Source organism: Hetaerina americana, unplaced genomic scaffold (genome assembly GCF_022747635.1).
Source record: "Hetaerina americana unplaced genomic scaffold, ioHetAmer1.1.p SCAF_7, whole genome shotgun sequence".
In the NCBI taxonomy this organism is placed as follows: Eukaryota; Metazoa; Arthropoda; class Insecta; order Odonata; family Calopterygidae; genus Hetaerina; species Hetaerina americana.
In genome coordinates this window covers 23,218,183-23,242,152 of record NW_027287316.1, presented here as the reverse complement: position 1 = coordinate 23,242,152, position 23,970 = coordinate 23,218,183, and the positions used below count along the sequence as shown (strand labels likewise).

General features: G+C 34.9%; 1 protein-coding gene across 1 annotated transcript; it reads left to right on the top strand.

The window, feature by feature from the left end:
• Positions 1-386: 386 nt before the first annotated feature.
• Positions 387-22,986, top strand: LOC139696618 (kelch-like protein diablo). Its single transcript, XM_071595426.1, has 10 exons — positions 387-739; positions 813-927; positions 1,089-1,403; positions 2,890-3,102; positions 6,125-6,362; positions 6,727-7,022; positions 9,672-9,783; positions 15,606-15,795; positions 17,251-17,445; positions 19,786-22,986. Exons 1-10 carry the CDS (start codon positions 576-578, stop codon positions 19,874-19,876), a joined length of 1,929 nt encoding a protein of 642 aa, XP_071451527.1. The 5' UTR covers positions 387-575; the 3' UTR covers positions 19,877-22,986.
• Positions 22,987-23,970: the final 984 nt, after the last annotated feature.

Below are 23,970 nucleotides of genomic sequence, written 5' to 3'. Positions count from 1 at the left end.
TTCGACCTCACTGCCTCCACTTCATTCCAAAATATTTGAACTAAATGCAAATCTCTTTCTGGACCTTACCCCGCCGTCGCTATTTCAACAAGAACTAACATACATATTGCATTTATTTTCAGTACATTAGATACTAAATAAAGTGAATATTTACCACTAAAGTGTCGATACAACTGTACCATTCTTATTTTTATTATAAACGAACGGTTGAGTTATAAGAAGTTTAGATGAACAAAAAATACGAGAAGCCCGTGGTGCATAGACTTTGATGCCATCTCTTGGGGTAACAGTGTTACTATCTGGTTTAACTTGCGGCCTCCTCAATTGAAAATATTGGTACTTGCCGATGTTAAAGGTCTATAACACCGAGAGGGGCTGTTCTCTGAAGTGTCATCTGTCGTCGCTGAACCCGGGAATGTTGTATAGTTGTCAGATTTTGAAATAGATTCAGGGTTTGGAATAAAAAGTGTGGCATTTGTAATGATATGTAGCCCTTTGCTTGCTTCCTTTGGTGAAATATTGAAGTTGAACACTTTTTAATTGCTGACTAAAACCCTCAGTCTTGATATTGAAGAATGGAAGAACCACGAGTTTTCAGGGATGAATTCTTTCCGCAGCTACTGTTGGAGTCATTACGTGAAATGCGTAATTCTGGAGCATTATGTGATGTTATTTTAATATGCGACGGTGAAATCCCAGCTCATCGTCTAGTTTTGAGTGCAGCATCACCATATTTTCGGTAAGGAATATCTCATTTTAATATGTGAGCTGCTCCTTATTTCATTGAAGGAAAAAATCATTTCTTTTTCCAGAGGGATGTTTAATCTCGGTTTAAAGGAGTCCAAAGAAGAGCGTATTGAAATTGAATGTATGGACGGTGTGGTTTTGCGTGCCGCCATTGATTTTATGTATTCTGGGGAACTTAAAGTAGGTATCCTGATTTTTGAAAATTTTAAAAAGACTAAGATTATTTTTAACTGATACACGGACAGCATCTTTGTAAATTTCAGCTTTGCTAATATTAGATATTAAAATTTCTTGCCTCATTTTGTATGTATAAACGTGATGAGCTTCTCTATTTTTTATAGGCGTCTGATGATATACTACTACCACTCCTCGAAGCGTCGTCATTGCTGCAATTAGGAAGTCTTCGTTCTGCATGTATGCATGAACTTGTTCAATCAGCCACTCCATATTCAGCTTTGGAGTCATGTGGTAGTGTAGCCAACAAACTTGGACTGGTAGAGCTGGAAAATTTTTTTCATCGGTTAACCATTGAACATTTCGAGAAAGTTGCCTTTGGAGATAGTAATCAGCAATGGCTAGATGCTCCAGCTGAAGCCATTTCTCCACTTTTCAATCATTTTTCCATATTTTCATATCCTGCTGCTCTAGTGTTAAAGGTATATTCCCTGTTTAACTTCCTTTTTTGTGTATATTTTTGTTTTGATTTTCATAAATATTTTATTGTTCATTTAACATATTTCTCATTAAGTTTTATAACCATGGCAGCATTTCATAGAGATAATTTATATCCACGAAAATTTTATTTTCTTCCTAATAAATCTTTTGATGAAACAGTTAATGTGTATACAACTGGCCACAGTGCATGACATGAAATATTGGCAGAAGCATGAAATAAGCCTTTGGCTGGGAGAATTTCTATTTCTAACATCATGTACTTCCTATGATTTCATATTAATGATTGAATGCTCGTCTTGTTTTCTGAATTATTCTGGTAGCCATTGTACCCCTCAAATCCTCCAAGGCCACTTGAGTTTACATAAGACTTCCCTGAGCTAGCACTATCTATAATTGCCCCTGGCCTGAAACCTGTTACATTTGACTTCATAAGAGGGTTTACTATCTGATTAACCATTTGGCAGACATTATTTCTGTTAAAAAATTCATGATCAATCTAATCCAACATCTGTTGTTCTGATGACTTACTTCTTAGATAGTATGCACTGCATAGAATCCTGTTTAAAATGATTGGGTTCATTAAGGGAACACTGATTCATTAGAAGTATTCCAAGAGGGTTTTAGTTTGTATTTATTAATTTCATGAACTTCTTTTATATGTTCATGTTGCAAGTTTGTTGTGAGTGGGTCTTCAAATTTTAAGATTATAAATATTGTCATGAATGCTATGAGACTTACATTTTTGCAAATTAAATAAAACATGAAATCAATATTTCTTAAATGGAACATTAATGGCATTTTATTTGGCATTACCTGTGACATAATTCCACCTGGGGTATAGATAATGGCATATTAAAATTTTATGACTGCTACCTTGAGTATGTTTTGATGTATTACAACCTAATTACTGCAGCAGAAAACACTTTGCTAATGAAATGAATGCAGTCATTGCAATGAATATGAAAATCATATAAAGCTAATATGTAAGATAATATCAAACTGGCAAAAAGCTGAAAAGTAATCTTGCGAACTTGCTAGAGACCTGAAATTATTGCCTGATGCAATTCCTTTTTTAAGTTAATATTTTAACAAGTAAACTTAAGCATCTCATCAGTACCATAATGTGACACAAATATCCCTTCAATAAACTTGGTTATTCACCTAAAATCATGTTGGAGTCATTATTGTGAGATGGAGTTCAAAATTATTAATATTGAATCAATGTTAATATTCTTTCTATGATATTAAAAGCAACAACATTATAAATTATTATTTTGTGTGGTTACTTTATTTTTTCTGTTGCTGCCTAAAGAATTGTTTCTGATATTCCTTCCCTCTTCTTCATTTCCTGGTAGATGGCCACTTTGATTCATATAAGTATAGTTAGTCTCATTTCACTTACTTTAAGTTTATTGTATTAATTAATCTTTATTTATGGTAATTTAGGTGTTATCTCGTTAATTACAGGCAATTTTGGCATGGGTCCTGCATGATACATCTGGAAACAGGGAAGAACACTTAAAAACTCTCTCACATATAGTAAAGGATGTTAATAAATCTGAATTGGATTCAAAGTTAAAATCTTTAATAAGTCATAAGCCAGATATTTATGAATGGTTGTCATCACTCTGTGCAGAAATTCCACCTGCTGGTGAAGTACCAAATAAGAAGGAATTACAGGTAAGCATTTCATTTTGATGTTGAATTCTATGTTGAGATTCTATATCCGTGTAATAAATCATAAATTGTGGTGGATCTTGGGTAACTTTCAATGGGTCTCTCATTAAAAATCAATATAATATTTTGGAAATTTTTTGTAAGAATGGGAGGATACAAATTGCTGATATCTGTGCAACTTCCCATTCTGAAAATTGTATGTATGGACCTAATTGAAAATATTTTGTTTTACAAGTTGAATGCCCATATGGTACTTGACATGAAATGTACAATTTTGTTCAAACCAAAACTGGTATGATTTAGCAGTGCTATTGAATGGGCATACCTATTCCTTTTTTTTTTGAAAATTTGGATATTCCAGTCATTTTTCCAAATACAAGTAGCTTCTTGTTTGCCTGGGATAATATGGACAGAGGCCATCTTGGATAAGTGAAAACTATTTTTATACAGAAGTGTTATGTGCAAATATAATCATTGACATCAAGGAAACTGTTTCCAAGCCTACGTCTATGTGAAATGTATATTGCAAAAATGACTTCTAAAATAATTATTTCATAAACAAAATATTTTTTTACAATGAAATACTGCATTTTGTCAGTTGCAGTTCTTCTGATTTTTTCTTACTTATTCCTTTATTCTCTTACCTCAGTTGAACTGGGTTGATGACACTAAAACTAAGTTAATTTACATGCTACGTGTAAATACAATAAAGCTGCACCTCATATATTGCGTCATTGTTATCATTGGTAGTGTACTGTTTAAGGTAGGTTTTTGATGACACAGACTGATTACCACTGCATTTCTAAAACTGTCCAACCAGACACACCCCACACAACAGAACTGCTCTTCAATTCTTGACTACTTGATACCTCCTTTCGTGCTGTCCAACATTCCTATCCTTTCCTCTCCCCTACTTCACCTGCCTAACATTCTTCCAGTCTTCATACTCCATCCACCTTTCTTGCCTTCTTTTTTTTCTCTAAACCCCTCAACCCTCCCCCACTAAAGCTAATTCCCCTTTCTGTTTTCCATTCTTCTCCACACCTGCCTATTGTTAGCTTCCAGTCTACTTCTATGCTTTAGTGACCATTTTGCTTTGCCATACTGAATCATGCTCCGTATTAATGTTTTCACTGATCTTCTCTTAGTATCTGTACTTAATCAACTTCCTGCTCCTTTTCGTCACTTTCCATTTTCGGCAAACAGTAAAAACAAGGACAATAGAAACTAACATAAATGGCACCATATGCACAGCTCAACGATCCAACAAGCACTGATGGCTCGTTGGGTCTCAGGCAACTAGCGCCGCTAGTGGGCGGAGATATAGTCCACATCATGGATGCCAGATTACACCAGTTCACGCATTTATTGTACAGACCACATAGACCTGAATGATTGCCAAGTTCATTGGTTCAGGTTTTACTTCTACTATTAATTTCTTCCTATCTTTTTGTTCAGTCCATCACCACCCATCTCTGGCTCCCATCCCCTTAAATGTTTATTCCTCTGTAATTAAAATTCCAATGGTCCTCATCTCATCCCATCTTCCTGTCTTGAAATTTCTATAATCTATTCACCATGTGGAATTTTATATTTTCTAATATACTTATCCTCAGCATTTTGCTAACATTTCAAGCTACTATTCTATCTGGTTTGGTTCTCTTTTGTATCTTCTTAACTACTGTGGCTGTTGACGCTGCCATGCTAGGAAATTTTGTGATGATGACTGTGAAAGCCTTGCCTCTCTCTCCACCGGGTACAATGCACAGCCCAGTGGACTGCGTTCCATAGTGTCCAGGACTCATTCTACTAATTGTGACCATCATTTTGTTTTGGCTAAATAATTAAGGTGGTTTCTCATTGCTTTCCTCAATTGTGTTTTAAATGTGACACTATCACTCAAATTGCCACCGTACTGGGGTCAAATACCTTTGCAGCAACCTCACAGAGAAACAGATACTGCATGGACTACCTATCATCTTGTTAATACCATTCAATCTAACTGGTAGTGTTGACCATACCACTGAGGCACAAGCCCTTCCACTATGTCTAGGCTGTAGTCCATGAAGAGAGCAGATAATGTCAAAGCTTGGTAAATCAGGACTTGGATAATCCAAACTGCTGTAAGGGAGAAAATGGTATTTTGGCTTTCTTGCTTGATTTATTTTTCCTAAGAAATATCTTCTAACATCCATGCACTATCATAATCATTATTAGGTTACTATTGATTATACAACACTTGTGCATTTTTTGGTGTGACTTGTGCATCTATAATTGATGTAACGTATTTGATGGTACATGATGCACTTTTTTCATTATGATAATGGCTCAAAACATTCTCCCTTAAGTCTTAGATGTGAAGGTAAGGCCTTGCACAGTATAAGTTTGCCCCTAACACTATCTACTGTAGGATAATTTGACCCCAGATGTTAAGAACGGCCTAACCTGACCCTCTTAATCCCACCACTCCCAACTTTCTTTATCTCCTGACTCTCTCAAAATATTATTGCTTACTAAGTGATAATTTAGCTAATGACTTAGCTATTAAAATATCTCCAATTGAAATCTGTTTTTGAAAGTGGACCCTTATGGTCCAAAAACCATCTACTGAATAGGTAAGTTGATGTCTGGGACGGTAATAAGTTTTTTCTTGGATATCTATACTGAACTTGAGTGAGATAGGGGTACATGTTATTATATTGTAATGCAACTGTGTTGCAGTGATGGTAGTTTTTTTTCATGTTCTTAAATATCTCTTTAACTATAAATTTGTCACATGATGTACCAGAAACTGCCTTTGTCTCTACTGTTGTGCTAATTAAAGTTCCCATAGTGTTTATGTATTGCAGTGGCATGTGTGCAAAACATTCATATTGAAATGGTTTCTCCCTTTTGGGGCATTCTATTTTTTATGTGCAATGAGGTATTTCGTTCACTCTTAAAAATTACCATTTGGTGTTAAAGTGATTATGCCAGCCAAGTTTCATTTGACTCAATATATATACCTGCTTATTGTTTATGTCAGGTGGTGGTGGTTATTGGAGGGCTCTCACCAAATGGCCCTATAAAAACGGTAGAATGTTACACGGCTGATTCACCGATATCTACATCGTGGACCCTTTATCTACCAGATAATACTCAACTGCATCATACACGTGAAAACACTGTGAGAACCAATCTAATTGATCGTATTGTTCCTCCGATGAAATGTGCAAGGGTCTATGCTGCAAGTGCTTTCTTGGATTATGAAATATATGTCATTGGTTTGTATTTTTTATCTTCTATGGTGCATAAATTCTTTGGTTTAATTATTGCTAAATGCTATTGATGCTTGGCAGACCGAAATAGCTGGTAGAATGATTATTATGTTAAATAGAGAAAAGTAAAGTCTCACCCTGGTTATTTTTTGTTTAGATTCATAAAACATATTTCATGAGGGAATAATTTGGTGGTGGGATTTAGTTTTATTCAAATTAAGTTAAGTTTTAATTAGAAAAACTAGATAAAGGATATTTTTAGTCAATTGGATACAGATATTACACATTTTGCTATTAATTTCCTGCTCATCATATCAAATGTAATTTCTCTGCCAAGTTGAAGGGAATCATTTTTCTCACTGATTGACAGGAGGTGAGTGTGATTGGGCTCCAATGAGTGGAGAAGCAAGTATGGAGTGCTACAACACCTTGACGAACTCATGGAAAAGTTTGCCTGGTGTACCTCTCTCCCAAAGTGTACTGGAAGTAGATGACGAGGCCTCGGAACAAGATTGCCTTCGTTTGGTCGGTGCTGCTGCTGCTTTTGTGGAAGGTGACCTGTATGTTTGTGGAGGGAAATTTGAAGTCGTTAAGCATGGAGAGAACATAGTTTATGCCCCACCAAGCAAATGGATGTTGCCTTTTGGATTTTCCAAGGGAACTTGGGTTTGTAAAAATTTATAAATATTTTCATTAAGTATTTATTCTGGATGTTATATACAATCATTTAACCTACAGAAAGCTCTCAAATATCTGTTATCCATTTTGTAGATTATCCGTGCGATTCTCTATCACCGCAAAGTTTACAATTACAATCTTAAAGATAATCAAATGCTTTAAAATTTTGTATACTTTTTCAAAAATGCAAGTTATTGTGAAATTTAATGAAAATACTGGGCTTTCTTATAAGTTTTTAAGTTCACAAAATCAAAAGTTGTCAATAGCATTGAATGTTTAAATGAAACATTTTTCTACTAGCTGTACTTTCCCATTATTGTTTCCTTGCATTCTTTAGCTCTGAGAATTCCATATTTTCCTTTGAGATGAGCAAATGCAGTTTTACTGAGCAATAATTATTTATGTTCTCTGTGTTATTTTATTATTGTTATCATGTGAGAAATATGAAAACGGGGATCGAAAAGGTGAAGTGGCTAGCGTACTGGCTTCTCACCCAGAAGGCATAGGTTTGACTCTTGGAGATGGCCGATTGTTTTCAGTGGTATCCCAATCCATACTTAAGATGCTTTGTGGAGAGCAAGGGAGTACGCCATCCGTGTAACGGGATGTTAAACTGTGGACCTCTTGGTACCTTTCGATGAGAGTAGTCTAATGCTGATGGTGGGTTTCTCTGCACACTTTCTCCCTTCCCATCCATCCCTAACGGTACAAATGACTTCAGCAGTCGGTTGCCTCTTCCAATTACTGCTACTAGGAGTATGAATCTTTATCACTGATCCTTTGCTAAAAGTGGTCCTTGGCCAGTCCTCTGTTTTTTCCTGGCAATGTGATTGATTTAGTTTTCTGAGGAAAATATGTTCTGATATTCACTAGATGATAGTTCTGTATTCTGGAAAAACTATAATTTCACCCTTATTTATGTGGCTGAAAATGGAAGCAATTGTACTTTCCATTGCAAAAAAATGCAACTTAATCATAAGGAATGGAACAGGAGAGTCTCCATTTATTTCCGTTTATATAATGGCCATATTTTCCGCTTATTATTTCAGTTATCCATGTTTGTTGATTATCCATGCTTCATCATGCATCTGTTAGCACAAATTCAAAGAGTTTACTGTACTAAGTTTCAGTAGACTAGGAGGAACTCAAAGTTCCATGGATTACATTAACACATTGTGAAACTTGAAAATCATATTTAAAACAAAAGAGAATGGGTAATAGATTAAACTTTTTCAATTTGGTGTGGAAAGGCCTGAAATGTTTTTATGGAATTCACTATATATTTGAAGTTGATAGTGTGCATTTTGAAAAAAATCATAATGAGATTGAATTTGTTTTTGGCTGGTTTTACACTTAATGTAACTCCTCAAAAGACAATACTAAGAAGGAATAGTGATCAATGTGGTGAGAAATATAGGGTTTGATTCTGATATCAGCAGAAAATGATTGGTACAAATATTCTCCATGGTAAACATAATAAAATAAATAGATGGCCAAAGTAATGATATACATATTGGATGAGAGATAAAGAGACACAAAAAACTCAAAAGAAATTTAGTTTAAGTTTTGTATTAAAAAGGTCCTCTGATTTTGGCCAAATGGGATTATTTTTTTGGAAGGATTCCAGTGGCTGGAAGAGGAATGGGAGATGATTATTCTCTGCCTAATGAAGGTGCGGCATTAAGCATTAAGTCTTTTTCTCTCTTCCTTTGATTCTTTCTTAAATATCTATCATCCCTCTCTACCTACCCTTAACTTACACCACACCCGGTCTCTACCTCAGGGACCACCCATTCTCTTGTGTTCAAAGAATCATCATCATCACTTATCAGTCTGAGTATTGATTGGTATTAGCTCTCCAGACTATCCAGCTCCTTGCCAATGTCTTCATCCCCTCATAGCTCCTTCCACTGACATTTTCCATCGCTTGCTTCTCGTAATAATCCTTGGCCTTTCTCTTTAATTATTTCCCTCCATGTTTCCTTTAGTTATGATTTTCAGAAAACTATTCCTGTACATCTCAGGAAATAATCAATCAATTGTCTTTTTCCCCTTTTGCCTGTCCTCCATTGGCTTCTCTCTTCACTCACTCTCAGAAGTACATCTTCAGTTGTTCTTCTGTCAATCCATTTTATTTTTGCATTCTTCTGTAACATCACATTTCCATCACCTCCAATTTTCTTGTCCCTGTTGCTCCTATCATGCTTGATTCATGTTAGTGGAAAAGAAGACTCTACGTAATAAATGAATCTCTTTCTTATGTCCATGCGAGTACTATATGCCGATAGTGCATATAGTACTAGCATATCCTTCTGATATAAAGCCTTCTCCTCCATTTGTATTCTGCTTTCCATATCCCTCTTGCTTCTTCCTTAACTAGTGTTCCTGCTGTGTAAATAGCAAAACTCATCCACTTATTCCAGTTTGCTTTTCTCTAGTATTACTTTAAGATTATCTTTCCCACTTTGACTGCAAACCATACCTTGGATTTAAGCTTGTATCTTTTAAAAATATAATGAAGATGTTTGTGGTCTGATTTATAGGAGACTGTGTAATGAGTTAACTTTCATCCTCTATTAATGCTTGTGAATAGTTACTACTACGACATATATTTTTAATATTGCCACTCTTTTATAGGCCTTCAATGCCACGAAAAATAAGTGGAGAAAATGTAATCCCTTGCTACAGGCAAGAGCATATCATGGAGCAGCTTCAATCAATGGAGTTCTCTATGCTGTTGGTGGAATTGGTAAATATACACTTTGTCATTATAAATTGGATTTAATAGAAATATTCTTGGACATTTAAAGTCTCAGGGTAATCTTGCTGATTGATTTTGTTGATTAAAAAAAAGAGTGGTTCAAAATGTGTGTAAGAGAACATGAAACAGTGTAAAATTCTCTAATTGATTGTTGAAGTAGATTGGCTGGTAATGTAATCACATTCCTTTTAGTTTAAGTAATTCAAAGGGAAATTAAAGAAATACCTAACCATCAACATAAGTTGAAATGAGCAGAGATGTAGTTTGAAACATCCATATATATCATTATTAGGGGGGGTCCTTGGTCTAAATGAAAACCCTCAGGGAATTACATGTTCCATGTGTATGTTAGCTTGTGTCAGTCTGTACAAAACCTTGAGTGGCAGAATCATAGTCGAAAGTCTGAAGAGAGTTACTTTGACATGGGATCATGAAATAATAGCTCAGCAGCTAGAAAAATGCTGTGAAATCTTGTGCAACAAACATACTTTGTTCCACGATCTTTCTTGTTAAACAAAACATTCGTTTAGTGAAATAATTTTTTGCATGCACATTAATTTAAGTACAATAATGCATTCTGTGCCAAAATAATAAATTATGTACAAAATTTATTGAAAGAAAATTATATGTATATTGTTTAGGATCGTGGATCATGTTCATCTTTTCTTCTATTAAGAAGTGAAGTAACCGGGAATGCAAACTCGATTTGTAGAAGCAAAAAGAATTGAAATAATTATTTTATTATTTATGATAGGTACCTACTAATGCCATTTTACCATAAATCTGTCTAGAGACATTTATTTTTGCCAATGCTTCAAAATTTTGTAAAAATGCAACACAGCATTATTATTAAATAAATTTCTGTCACGAACAGCCACTGCCTTGGGGTGGCAATGCTTTGTATGCATAGTATGATGAAACAGTTTCCCATGACCTCAACATCACATTTAGCCTGCTGTTTGGGACTTGATACTTCTTGAAGGCTGGTGGAGTTTCTAAGTTTCCATTTGCATTGGAACAAAATAGCAGCCTGAAATGGCCTTTCATTAGATTATGGTTCACTTTGGCATCTTCTTCCCGAAGAGAACTGCCGTGTCACAATTAAAAACATGTTGTGGCAGGTATCCCTCAGTATCTGCAAGCTTCTTAGAGTCACCAATGAAGTTCTCTGTTGCCTTTGAGTCAGAGCCTGTTTCTTCACCATGCCCCACAACTCTGTGGATGCTGATTCTTCTCATAAACTTTTCTCACAGATCCCCATAAATACTTCTTTGGCCATTGATGTTCTTGGGCTTTTGTTCTTGTTCACTTTTGGCCTCTCAGAAATGATATTCTGGTTAATAGTGTCACATTGCAATTGCTTTTCATCCATCCAAATAAGGAGCAACCTTTCAGCATCGTCGAGAATACGTAATCATTTCGTAGATATTCTTGTCACTCTCTTTGAAGCATCTATCTCCTTGCCCTTGAAGAAAATGCTAATTGTTGATGTCAACTGAATGTATATGTGTGCTAGATCAGCAATGCTCACACTTAGTTCTCTTGTTTTCAATTATTTTACTTTGCATTTCTTATGTTATTTTTATTCTCTTATGTCTGTCTTCTTGTGGATTTTTCTTTGGAAACATTTTTCAAACTATGCACAAAATATTCTTAAACTTTGTAGAAAAAAATCACAAATATGTCTGAACACAAGTTTGGAAAAATTTGTGATCACTAACAATACAAAGATGCTAGCGGAACAAGTGCTAGACACAAAGTGAAGTAGCAGGCATGTAATCACTCTGGGAATTCTCCTCTCCTTATCACTTGCTATGCGAATTATTCACTACTCAGTGTTCATTAAGTGAGGTTCCATTGTACTGAGAAGTGTAATATGTTTCTCAGTGAAAGATTTCAAAGTTGACTGGCATGTAAAAATGTTTTCATACAGAATAATTGGCATATCTAATGCAAATATAATGGAGGCCCCATATGTAAGGATTTGGTATTAACCCTCTTAGTGCGGTGGGCCGATATATCGGCTTTCGTATATCTGGCGAAAAGTGCGGCAGGCCGATATATCGGCTCTTGCGTAGGCTCTTGCGTAGGCTATTGTTTAAATCCTTGTATCTTATGGTTTTTTCTTTAATAATTTATGGTTTTTGTGCTATCGATAGGGGTAATTTCATAGAATTACGTAACTAATTTTTTGATTTTTTTATTAGCAATTTTAAATGCTTTTCAAAAAGTATAACTCTTACTATAATTTTTCGTTCAGTTTTGTACATGTCCGGAAGCTTAGCCTAATTGTTTGCTCCTTTTTTTCTGAATGGTCTTTCCACTATGAAAAGCAACTGAAAGGCTACTAATCTGTTTTCATCTGTAATCACTTGAATGTGTTATGGTGTCGTGGTGTTGATATATAGCTGCTTATTCAGACTTTATTGAGACGATGGAAATGAGAGCACTGCTTTGTAATCATTTTGGTTTCTCTTGCTGTCCATCCTATCTAATCAATTGCGCCCTGTTTAATGGATTACATTGTCAGCAGTTCTCTGTGAATTAGAACTTGGTTTTTTTTCTGCCTTTAGATTGTAAGCACATTGCCGCCGTCTCAAGAAAAGGGGAAAGTCCCAATTTGACTCAGGGAGATCATCAGCCTTTTCAACAAAATCAAACTATGCAGAGGCTGACAAAAAAAATTGCAATTCACTGGTTTTTCTTTATTTATTTACAATATTTTCTACATGTCTTTTTGATTCTTTATTATATTTAAATATCATAGTTTTATTGAAAAATGTTTTTAAAAAAATTTTAGTTTTGTGTCTAAAAATCGGAATATTATTGCTAAAAGAAATATTCTTGATATTTATGACACTGTGATAATTACATTTATTTTTCAGATGATGTAAATATATTACATCATTATTACCTACAATATTATATTTTAAAATAAAAAAACTGCATATGGATATCTAAACAAATAACTTCATAATGTTTTTTTTCCTAAGGTGATATGTTTTCCTAAATTACCCTTCGCACTTCTCACCAGTACCCCTGGAATCCCTGCCGCACTAGGAGGGTTAATGGTTCAGCTGCCCAGAGATGTGAAATGAAGTGATCCTTAGGTTTCACATGTGTGCCATATTGATTGGTAAAAATCTCTTCTCCTTGTGTTTAACAAGGGGTGTAATTGTTCACCCCTGTAGGAAGATTTCTGGTCTTTGACTGGAGGTTCTGGGTTCAATTCTGGCTGATGCCTCTGAGCACCCTGAACTTCACATTTTTTGAGTACTAGATCTTCCTGGAAAACAACGGGTGGAAACAATGAAAGTGACATTATGAGAGAAATGGAGATACCTGATAAAGTGCTTAATTGACTACAAAAAGGCCTTCAATTCCAGACCAAATGCCAAAGAGATTCTAACAGGCAAGATCCAAAGTCATGCAAAGCCAGTGAAAAATGATACACATGAATTGAATCTTTTAACAGATAGAACTGAGGAAATTTAAGGTAAACAGAGGGACATTCCAAGTAGACCTCCTCAGTGCCTTGTGGATTTGTTTATGTCTCAATCCACTATGAAATACACTCAGCAGCATTAAATTTGGCTTTAAGATAAAACATGATAATATATTTCAACAAACAATAAGTATCCACTTATCATGGATGATATAAAAATAAATGAGGCAAATAAAACACTGACGGAGGCACTTTAAGAAATGGTTGGCGAATTCACAAAAGACACCATTATGGAATTTGACGTTAGCAAACACAGAAAGTTGTACTTAGATAAAATGAAACCACATGTAGTAACTGAAACACTTAAAATGAATTACTCAAGAACTTGGGACTGAGAGAAATCTACATATACATTCCTGGGTTTAGATCAAACACAAATATGAACCATAATATCACTGAAGAGTAACTCAGAAGGAAATGTAAACACAAGCTCACGCTTATTCTGAAATCAAGGCCTAACTCAAAAAACATCTGCAAGGAAATTAACTCATATGCCATATTAATCCTGACTAATTCTTTCGGCATAATAAAATGATTCAACGTGGATCTGAAAGACAAAGTGAGTGAACAGTTCAAAGCTCACCTAATATTTCATGCTATATGCAACCTCATGTATTGAAAGGGTTAAAATTAATGGAAAGGATGGAGAAAGAGGGCTCATAGACATTCAGGCAATTCACAACTCTGAAATGAAAAACATAAGACAATACTTCTACAGTAAACCTTCACCACTCCTCTAACATATTGCTATGGCAGATAAGGGTTGTCTACTGCTGAGTCATGGAGAGGAGTTTTTGGGGGAAGGTGCTGTAATGAGTTTCACGGAGCAAAAGGAAGAAACTTGGTCAAGAAAAGCATTGCATGATACCCACTACAACATTATACAAAACACAAAAATAGACAAAACCCTTAATGCATGGCTCATACCGGATATCTCTTTCCAGAAATAGAAGATTCTGTGATAGCAATACAGGATTGAGTAGTAGCCACAAGGAACTGTAGAAATTATATTTTTTTTAGTATTTCAATCTTAGGATTGATTTACTGCAGGACATATCTTTTCCATTCTACCGCATTTGAATGCAAGACAAGGATGCCAATTCTAGGCAGAATAATGTGGTGGTTTCCCGTTGCCTTCCACATCGCAGTGCTGCGGCCTGTACATTTCACTCTCGTCCGCAGCTGTGGCAGCTGATACCGACCCACTCTGACTGTGCCACCAGTGCCTAATGGTGAAACTGCTTCCTTTCACCATGGATTCAGGGGTCTATTTTTCTCATTGTCTCGTTCTGAAATACCATTACTGTGGTTTTTCCCTTAGAAATTATATAATGAAAGAAAATGTAGAAACAGATAGAGGCCAAAAATGCCACACAATTTGGCGAACTTATAGGACACATTACAGTAGGATGCAAAATTCATGCTGGAATGGAATACCCTGACAGACATAACCGAGTATCAAAAAATACTCCAAGAAGTAGTGGTCAAACATTAACTAATCATGGTGCACAAACTATACTACATTTTTCTCCTGTGTGTAACCTGGTAAATCATGAATACAGACTGCATTGGGACATAGCACTACATACTGATAAAACATTAATAAGCCATATAGTGGATGTGACTTATGTAAACAAAATATTAAATAAAACATTATTAATAGATGTGTTCATTCCAATGACTTGAATCTAACACAGAAGAAAATAATTTCAAAATACACCCTCCTGGCCATTGAGTTGAAATAGCTCTGGAAGCAAAATTACAAATACATAATAATTGTGCCAATCATAAACTCTCTAACAGGAATTACTTGGTGAATTCTCAATACTAGGGATTGAGACATTGATGAAAGCTTTGCCACTGTCAGGAATTCAACCTAGGCACTTGGTTGGAAGCCAGTACGCTAGTCATTACACCAGCCTAACCCCTTTTAACAAATTTTAACATGCTTTGGAATATATGTATACAGGGCCAAAAAATCAATAGAATTCCAGTTTTGTTTGACTAATAATACAATCTCTGAAGCAGTAAATTAGAAGTGTATTATTATCATTGGAACCATCCATTTTTATTGCAAGCATTTTGGGTGGTAGTTATGTGGATTATGAAAAAGGGGAAATAAAGTGTAATAGAAGAGCTTAATAGTATGGTGTGCTAAATTATTCTTCTACATTCAAGGAAAGGTGGGAAATGAGTCATCTGTGGGATAAAAAATATGTATGATAAAAGGTTTGAATTGAGTTCAGCATTCAGAGCCTAGATATAACAAGAGAATCCAGACACAAAAAATTTTCTTTACCCCCAGGTGCTACATGTAAGGAGCATTTAACAGATTGCCTGGATTCAGTGGAGCGCTTCGAACCTTGGAGTGGTGTCTGGAGGAATGTCAAATTAATGCCATCACCGAGGGCATATTTTGGGTGCATAACTTTTTCTCAATACATATATGTTGTCGGTGGACATAACCTTGATTGCTGCAAAGATACTGTGTTCAAGTGAGTTTTTATAATTTATATCATTTATAAACTGTAATTATTCAATATTTTAAATCAATGTGGTTCATGTGCTTTGTACAATCTACATTTAACATTTCTATAAGAAAAAGAGTACATTCTTGGTTAATTAAAATTTGCTTTAAAGCACACATTGACTTTTCATTGAGAATATCATAGTCACCTAGGTTCTGTAACACTATGGGCTTTCAAGTGGCATGTGAAATTCAATGCAAGTTAAATAATGATAAAAGTTATAGGACATCCATGTCTGGTTAGGTATGTTCTGCAAGAACATAGGATTTAGTAGTAATATACAGATACTGGAGATAGGTATATACTGGAATATGATGTACAAAGCACTGATTAGATATGGTGAAAGGAGAGAAGAAGGTAAAATATTAGAAGGAGTAAGCCAGGGTTGTTCAATGTTACCTGTAATATTTAATGTGTGCATTGAGAAGGCCATTAGCAAATTCAAAATAAAACACAAGAGGTTGTCGGTGAGTACTCGGCATAAGTATTAGTATGCTGAGATTTGTATATGACATAGCTCTATTTACAGATCAGAAAGAATACCTGAAAAATATACTAGTCAGTATATGGAAGGGGATAAATAATTACAGCCTCAAGATAAACAAGATTAAGAGCAAGGTGATGGTTTGCCGTTGAATTAGTGAAAATAATCTCCTAGTAAAATTAGAGGTAGACATGTTGGAACTAATAGGAGAGTTTTACTGTGTTGGCAACAATATACTTAGCGATGGAAGAAGCAAGGGTCTGCCGCAAACATGAGTAAAGTGATTTTTTTCCCGTTGATGCAGATAGCTGGAGTTGAAACTGGAGATTTGCAGAGGGAATTTGGTGGGACATCTTGGGAAAAAATGCAATTCGAATCAGTTATCTGTGGGTCATTACAATGTGCGGGTCACAACTAGACTCGACCCCTGTATGAGAGTTGCGTCACTAATTTCCAATGCCACGTTTCATGGAGCAATGATACGCAATAAGATTTTTTGCTAAGCTAGGAAAATTGTGTTTGGAAGATGAAGCAATGTTCTGGGGGCTGGTTTATCCATGTCACAAGATATTCTGGGAGGGTAAAGAGAAGGCTAATGATGAGGAATGCCCTGGGCATCTGTCACTGACAGTGTGATGAAAATGTGCAAAAAGTGAGGCACATGCTCAGTAACGATCAGCACCTGAGTGTTAGAATGTTAGCAGAAGAATATTCCGTAAACCACAGTTCATTGCATTCTAACAGAAAATTTAGCCATGAGAAAGGAGTGTGCCAAGATGGCCCCCTAGGTGTCAGGTTAAGATGTCCAACTATATGTGAAAAAATACTATGTTATTACAATCCCAAACTAAAAATGTCTTTGAGGTGAGAGATCGACAGAAATTTTGAATGTGGGGTCGACTGATATACCATGCTCTATTTTTATTTCTTTTTTTCAGATATGATACAATTACTGATAATTGGCATGTCATTGAACACCATTTAAGAACCCCTGTAGATTCATTAGCTGCTTGTTCCTTGAAGTATCCTGTGGACACGCCAAAGAATGTGCAAACGCATGCATTTTTATTGGGTGGAAGAAACAGTCATTCTGGAATCAGAGATGCGAACATCTACAACTTTGCAACCAATAGGTAAACTTTCAATTGTTTCTGGCTCAACTTCGTGGAAGTTCATGTTCATTAAATGAAGAACACAATGTATTTTTCAACAGTTCTTTATGGTGGTACTACTAGTTTCAATGCTTAGTTGTCTTCTCACTTAGGTAACTAACCTAGTACCTGATGATGACGCCTAAGTGTTGAAATTGGTAGTACCAAAATAATGATCAGTGAAAAAATACATTGTGTTCTTCGTTTAATGAATAGGTTGACTTGTTGGTTTGAAGTATTATTTAATTTTCTGGAATGGACAATGTCTACCTAAGTCAGCAGCATGTAATGTACAAAATCTGTTAAGAAAGAAAGAAAGAGTGCCTTCACTACCATAATGTGATGTTTTGAAGGCACACCTGAGGGCACTTAAATTCTGTTTTCTTCTCTAGTAAATTAAAAATGAAATTTAATTCTTTTTGCTGCATAAATAAAGGTAGGTTCTATTGCATTTCTAAAAAAAAGTTTCCATTCATCATTTTAATTAATATTTAAAGTATTTTTAAATTTTTTTTAATGGTAGCCAGGAAGAGTTACTTACCTGAAAGGCTTATGCATAAATGCTCCCTTCAAAGATTCATTTGTTGTTATTATGTCAGGAAACATTCATTAAAATATGACCTAAATTTTAGTCTCTATGGGGGAATTAAATTAGCTCCATGTAACTTTTTTAAATTTTACAATATTTTGTTAAGTTTGGAGATAATGTGTTCAGGGTTGGTTAGTAATTGATGATTAGTAATTCTTAGCAGGTGCTTTAATTGCCTTAGCTGCAGTTAACTAAATTTGCTGTTGGGTGGCTGTTGCTACTGCAAACATTTCTCTAGGTTGTAGCAGTTTATGAATAGCTACTTTTCCTAATCTTTCCTGTTGGACCGCTGTAAAAAATATCACTTGCACGTATCCCTGAGTGATTCTGTTCCATTCAACGTCTATTCATTATGAAAAGTAACCCTATTTTGGGGGACAAAACAATTTAGGTGGATTACAATAGTGTACGCTAAGGAAAACTGTAGTTATTTTTTCCCACAGTGTGAGAATTTATCCTCTGGTGAGATAAACCTTTCACAATTTTTTAAGTTATCAGTTTTTTAAGATGCTGTATTTTGTTGTTTGTTATTTTCATATCTATGGATTTTCACATTATCATAAATATGCTTGGGTTACACAATTCTTGTCTTATGTGTTGGTTATACCCAATTTTCCCCCCAATATAGCTTTTATTTTGTTTATTATTATATTTCATAAATATATTTTAAATCTTATACTTCTGCAATCATTGTAAAACTTTCTAGACTCTTGGTTTTAATGATTGTTGACATTTTATACTTGTAAATCATGAGGGGTTATGTGGAAGAACGGACTGTCTAGTCTTTATCTCACCACAATAGAGACATTTTATTATTATTATCATACTCTGCTGGCCACCACCTACATAATATGGATGGGGTCAGTATTTTTTTAGTATAAATATGATGACAGAATGGATTTTATTTTCCTGTTGATATTTTTGCATTATGGATTTGTTTTTGTTGTGATAGTCACCCAGTTGTTTTTGGAATAAACTGAATCTTTTACTAATTTTTGAATTAATGTCATGTCATGGATCAGAAGTAGATGGGAAGTAGCTGCTGCTACTTTCTATAAGTAGGTATAATTGAGGTGTAACATTTTTTAAATTCATAGCTTTTAGCACAGGCAATACATTATTTGAGAATTTGGTCGAAAAGTAGCTTTTGACAGTTATTTGGTGGCTTACCTAACCCTGTAAATTCCAGTTAACAGGCATATTAGCCAAAATGCTGATGGGTAAACAATGATAGTACAGTGAAGATTAGAATAAAATAACGACTGAAAGTACCAACAATTTGTTTATTCAAGCAGATGCAATAAATTTAGATGAACAAGACTCAAATAATATTTTAATTTTTGAAGCTCAATGTCTCAGATAAGCTCTTAAGTAATTGGGAAATGCTGCAGCAGTAACTTGAGCAGAGCCTCTAGCAGATATAGACACTTAATTGTGGAAAAATCATTTGCTTAGGCCAATATTTGAATCGAGATCCCTTGATTACTGGAATATAAATATTTACTTTCTGTGTGGATATTCTCCGATAAATTCAAAATGTCATGATTGCCATAATGTTGATCCATCCTTGTCAAGTATTTTGCTCAATATACATTGTTTTACATTATTGCTTAGGGAGTAACTTCCTCATATGCTTTAATTTCTCAATACAGGGTTGTTCTCAAATTCGGAAACACTAGGCTTGGTTGTGTGCATGATACAGTTGTTAACTCTTGAAACATTTTGTGTTTCAGGTGGCATTGCCTTCAGTCTTTGATATGTGGCAGAGTTGGGGCCAATGCAGGAATGCTAAGAGCACCAGCCACTGATCCAAGCGCCATGTAGAAGTAACATGTTACTTGACCATTCCATAGTAATCAGAATTTATGAAAATCTCTTCATGGGTAATTTTATATCTCCATCATGAAGGAGTTTAAATGTGCAATCAATCACTCATGTGTGACTATGCTAAGTCACATTTGCTGTGGTGTTTCCATTAACCTATTTGATTCCATTTCTCATGTGAGTGAGTGAGTTCTACCTTTTTTGTATTTGTCATAGGTATCTTGAAAAGAATTTGAGAGGCAGTCTCCTCTAAACGATCAATTCTAGTGCGGTGGCCAACTACATTCTATCAAAGAAGGGTAAAACTGGAAATGAAACAAATGTTCAAACACATTCTTCCTATTCGATGGAAATAAGATTGTGTGCCTAGGAAATTTTATGGTCACCCTTCATCAAGAATCTCCCTGCATAGGAAGTTTGGTCATTACTTGAGGTACTTTTGCCATTTAAAACACTTAATATTTTCCATAGCACCTTTGTGTGAAGCCAATCCTTTTTCCTATGACAAAGTCTGAGTGGGTTGAAGTTGCATCACAAAAAAGTGTAAAAGTGTCTCCTGATTATGCTTGATGTATCTTTTTTATGCTGACATTTTAAAATGCAAATAATTTTTTCCAGGCAAATGGTTAGGTGTTTAATTTGGTTAAGTAACACCAACACACTATGTTCACTGAATAAATCTCTCATTAAATTTGAAAGCCTTTTGGTATAGTTAAGCAGTGAGTGGCTTAAGGTAACACTCATCCTGATTGTTACATTAAGTCACACATTGCTGGCCCCAGTGGCATCGGGGTAATGTCCTCGCCTGCAAACCCAGAGGTTGCTGGTTCGACTCCCACCTCGGGCTTGGATATTTGTGATTGTCTTTACTGTATGTATGGGGGTTAGATTGAAGAAGGGACTATTGAATCTCACTCTCACCACAATAAAAGTTGTTAAATAAATTAAAAAATAAATAAAAATCCTGGCATTCATAAAAATGGGCAGTCATTGTTAGGTCGGTATGTGAATTAGACCTCTGTTGTACGGAAATGAAATTGGTTACATTGAACTCAAATACGATTTTCTGAGAGGAGCAGTGGAAAATTACAGGATGTTTAGGTAGGGAGAAATATTATATTTTAAGCAAAGCCAGTTTATTTTTTGTTTTTGAAATTACATATTTGATATGATTTAACAACGTAAAGAATATAAACTCAGAAAATTTTCTAAAATGAACAAGTGCTATGATTGTAACTTAAAATTTCTAACATACAAACAGTTGGAATCCTCATCTTCTACCCTGCCTTAGGTTTTATTTGGGATTTGGTTTTTCTGATCAGTTTTCTCCATCTTTACTGATCTTTGACATCTTTTATCTCACCACTTTGCTCTCCCTCTTGTGCCTCAACAAACAGTCTTCACAGCTTATTTTGATCTACCTTTACTTCTTAGGACTATTAGCCTCATGCTTGTTAACCTCCTACCTAGGCGTGTCTCTCTGTGTGCAGTTCTTATTCCAGTGTGTGTTCGAGCCAAAGCATTCTATTCTCTTTAATTTTTTCCCCGATTGGTGTAATTTTCAAGCTTTCTCTTAATATCTTCAACCTAATTCCATCCCTTCTCATTACATCACACATCTGTCCATGCATTTTTATTTGATTTATATTCATGGTTCGAATGTATTTCACTTTGGTTACTCAACATTCGGATCCATTTACCTTTATAGGACATCTCATAATGCTCTCATATATTTTACTATTTGACTTTTATTGGCATTGAAAGTCATTCCTGTCACTTGCAGTCATTAAATCCAAGTTGCTTTTGCCCTCTTCATCATATCCTTGTCAGTTTCTCCATTTTGTTGGAATTCTGAGCACAATTGCAAGCTCTCTTTGAAACTCTTTACAAGTTGGAATGCCGAAGCTGTTTATTTTTGAAGTCACATTGTTATAGTCCTCTCGAATGAACTTGCAATGCTAGTATTTGGTCTCATTAAAACTTATTTTCATTCCTTATTTATCTAGTCTTTGGTGCCCTAATGAGAGTTTGGCTTGTGCTTCTACAGCACTGATACTAACTTGTACGCCTTCATCAGCAACCAACATGAACCTTGAAGCCTCTCTTGTATAACTTCTGTGATAGCATTTGTCACTGAGTTAAAGAGATGTGGAGTTAATACAGAGCATTGGTGGAGCTTGGTTTTTTCCATGAAACACTCTGGTCCTCCTCCTGACTCTCTCACAATAGGTTGTTGTTATGCTCCCATGCATTTCATTTTCTGTATTGATATTTTATAATGGCAATCCCTTCTTTGTGACGGCCCACCACAGCATTAATGTAGTCCATAAGCATTCTTGAAGCCTATGAATACTAAATCAAATCTTTCTTTTCTTCTCTGTATTTTTCTATCCTTATGGCAAAGGTTGAATTTAAGACATGTATATTCGGAAAAAAAACAAATTATTGTTCTGGAACTTTTGTCTCATCCTTTACTGTTCTTTCTCTTACCCTATCCCACAGCTTCATTGTATGTGACATTGATTTGATTGCCCTATAATTTTTATGGTTTTGACTATCACAATTTTATTTGAAAAATAGGAATTTTGATGCTTTCCCTCCAGTCATTTGGCTCTTAGCCTTCTCTCATCTCATCAAATAGTTGTGCTAACCATTCTATCCCTTGTTATTGCAGGATCCTCTTCATTTCTATTAGGTATTATATCAGAGCCAACCTTTTTCCTTCTTTTAATGTGTGCCTGTGATTCTTTGAGCTCTGTAGTTGTGCATACACTTACTAGTCCAATATTTGATTCTGTGTCAAGGGTAGATTTCAATGGTCAGGATTTCTTCAAACCATTCTTTCCATCTGTTTAATATATCATTATCTTAAATTAATACTATACTGTACTGATTTTTAATGCATCTAGAATGAGAAAAATGCGAGAAAAAGATGGGCATACTGGAAGGAATGAAGGGGGAAAGGACGGTACGTGGAATTGAAGAAGGGTTTATCGTAGTGCCAGATGTCAGGTTGTTTTTTATTATGTGATAAAGAAATTTATCATTGTTCAGTGTCTGTCTATGGAAAACCTGCCTTAAATGGTGGAATACCAATAATAATAATGAGAAATATCTCTAGTCCATTTCTCTATTCTTTCCTATTTTGTAGGTCTTGCTTTTGCCTTCTGTTGTCTATTTTATTATGCAGAAATATTTGAAGCACAACTTCTCAATTAGGAACAAGAGGCATATGTTAAAACATGCTGAAGTACACATTGAAATTCAACGGGGGATATTATAATGATGGAGTTAGGATATTAGAATTAGAGAAAGGATATAAGAATGATCATTATTAGAGATTAATGATATTCGTGTAACTATGATTCCTTCTTTGAAAACAGTCAACACTCATATTTTGGAACCAAATTTTAAATCTTTCATTGTCCTTATATTCAGTGATATAAAAGTCCAACAATTTATTTGTGTTATTCATAACTTGCTTGATTCATGTTGGCTAAGGGGCTTCATGAAATTGTTTTTCCCTACATTTTCTCTGCCCTCTCTAAATATGTCTAAGTTCAAGTTCAATTCTTCTTTGATCTCTTGACTACCATTATCATATTTCCTTTGTAACCTCTTCACAACTATCGTACATTTTTATAAAAATAGAATTAAATATTTCTCCCTCAATGAAATTTCTCCCTATGTATGCATTTCTCTGTCAGCATATATGTAAGGTTGACATTTTAAAAAGATTTTCTAAAAGTAAAATGATGGATGTTAGCAAAAAACGTAACATGAAGGGCTCATTCATTGAAAATTTCTAATCTGTAGAAGTATGAATGACTATGAATTCATTTTAAATTTAATTATCATGATGTGATATTTAAGTTTTCAATTCTTGGACTTGCAAAGTTACTGGTGCTATCATTATTTTTACACTTTTTCTTACATCTTCATTTTTAAATTTTTGTTGAACTATTGAGGCAGTTTGCCTGAGATATTCTCTTTTTGCTGAACGAGCTTAGAAAAAAGGTTAATATTTTAACAATTTTAGAAAACCATTAAATCATTAGGTTGTTGGTAAAATACAATGGTACTATTGCCAATAT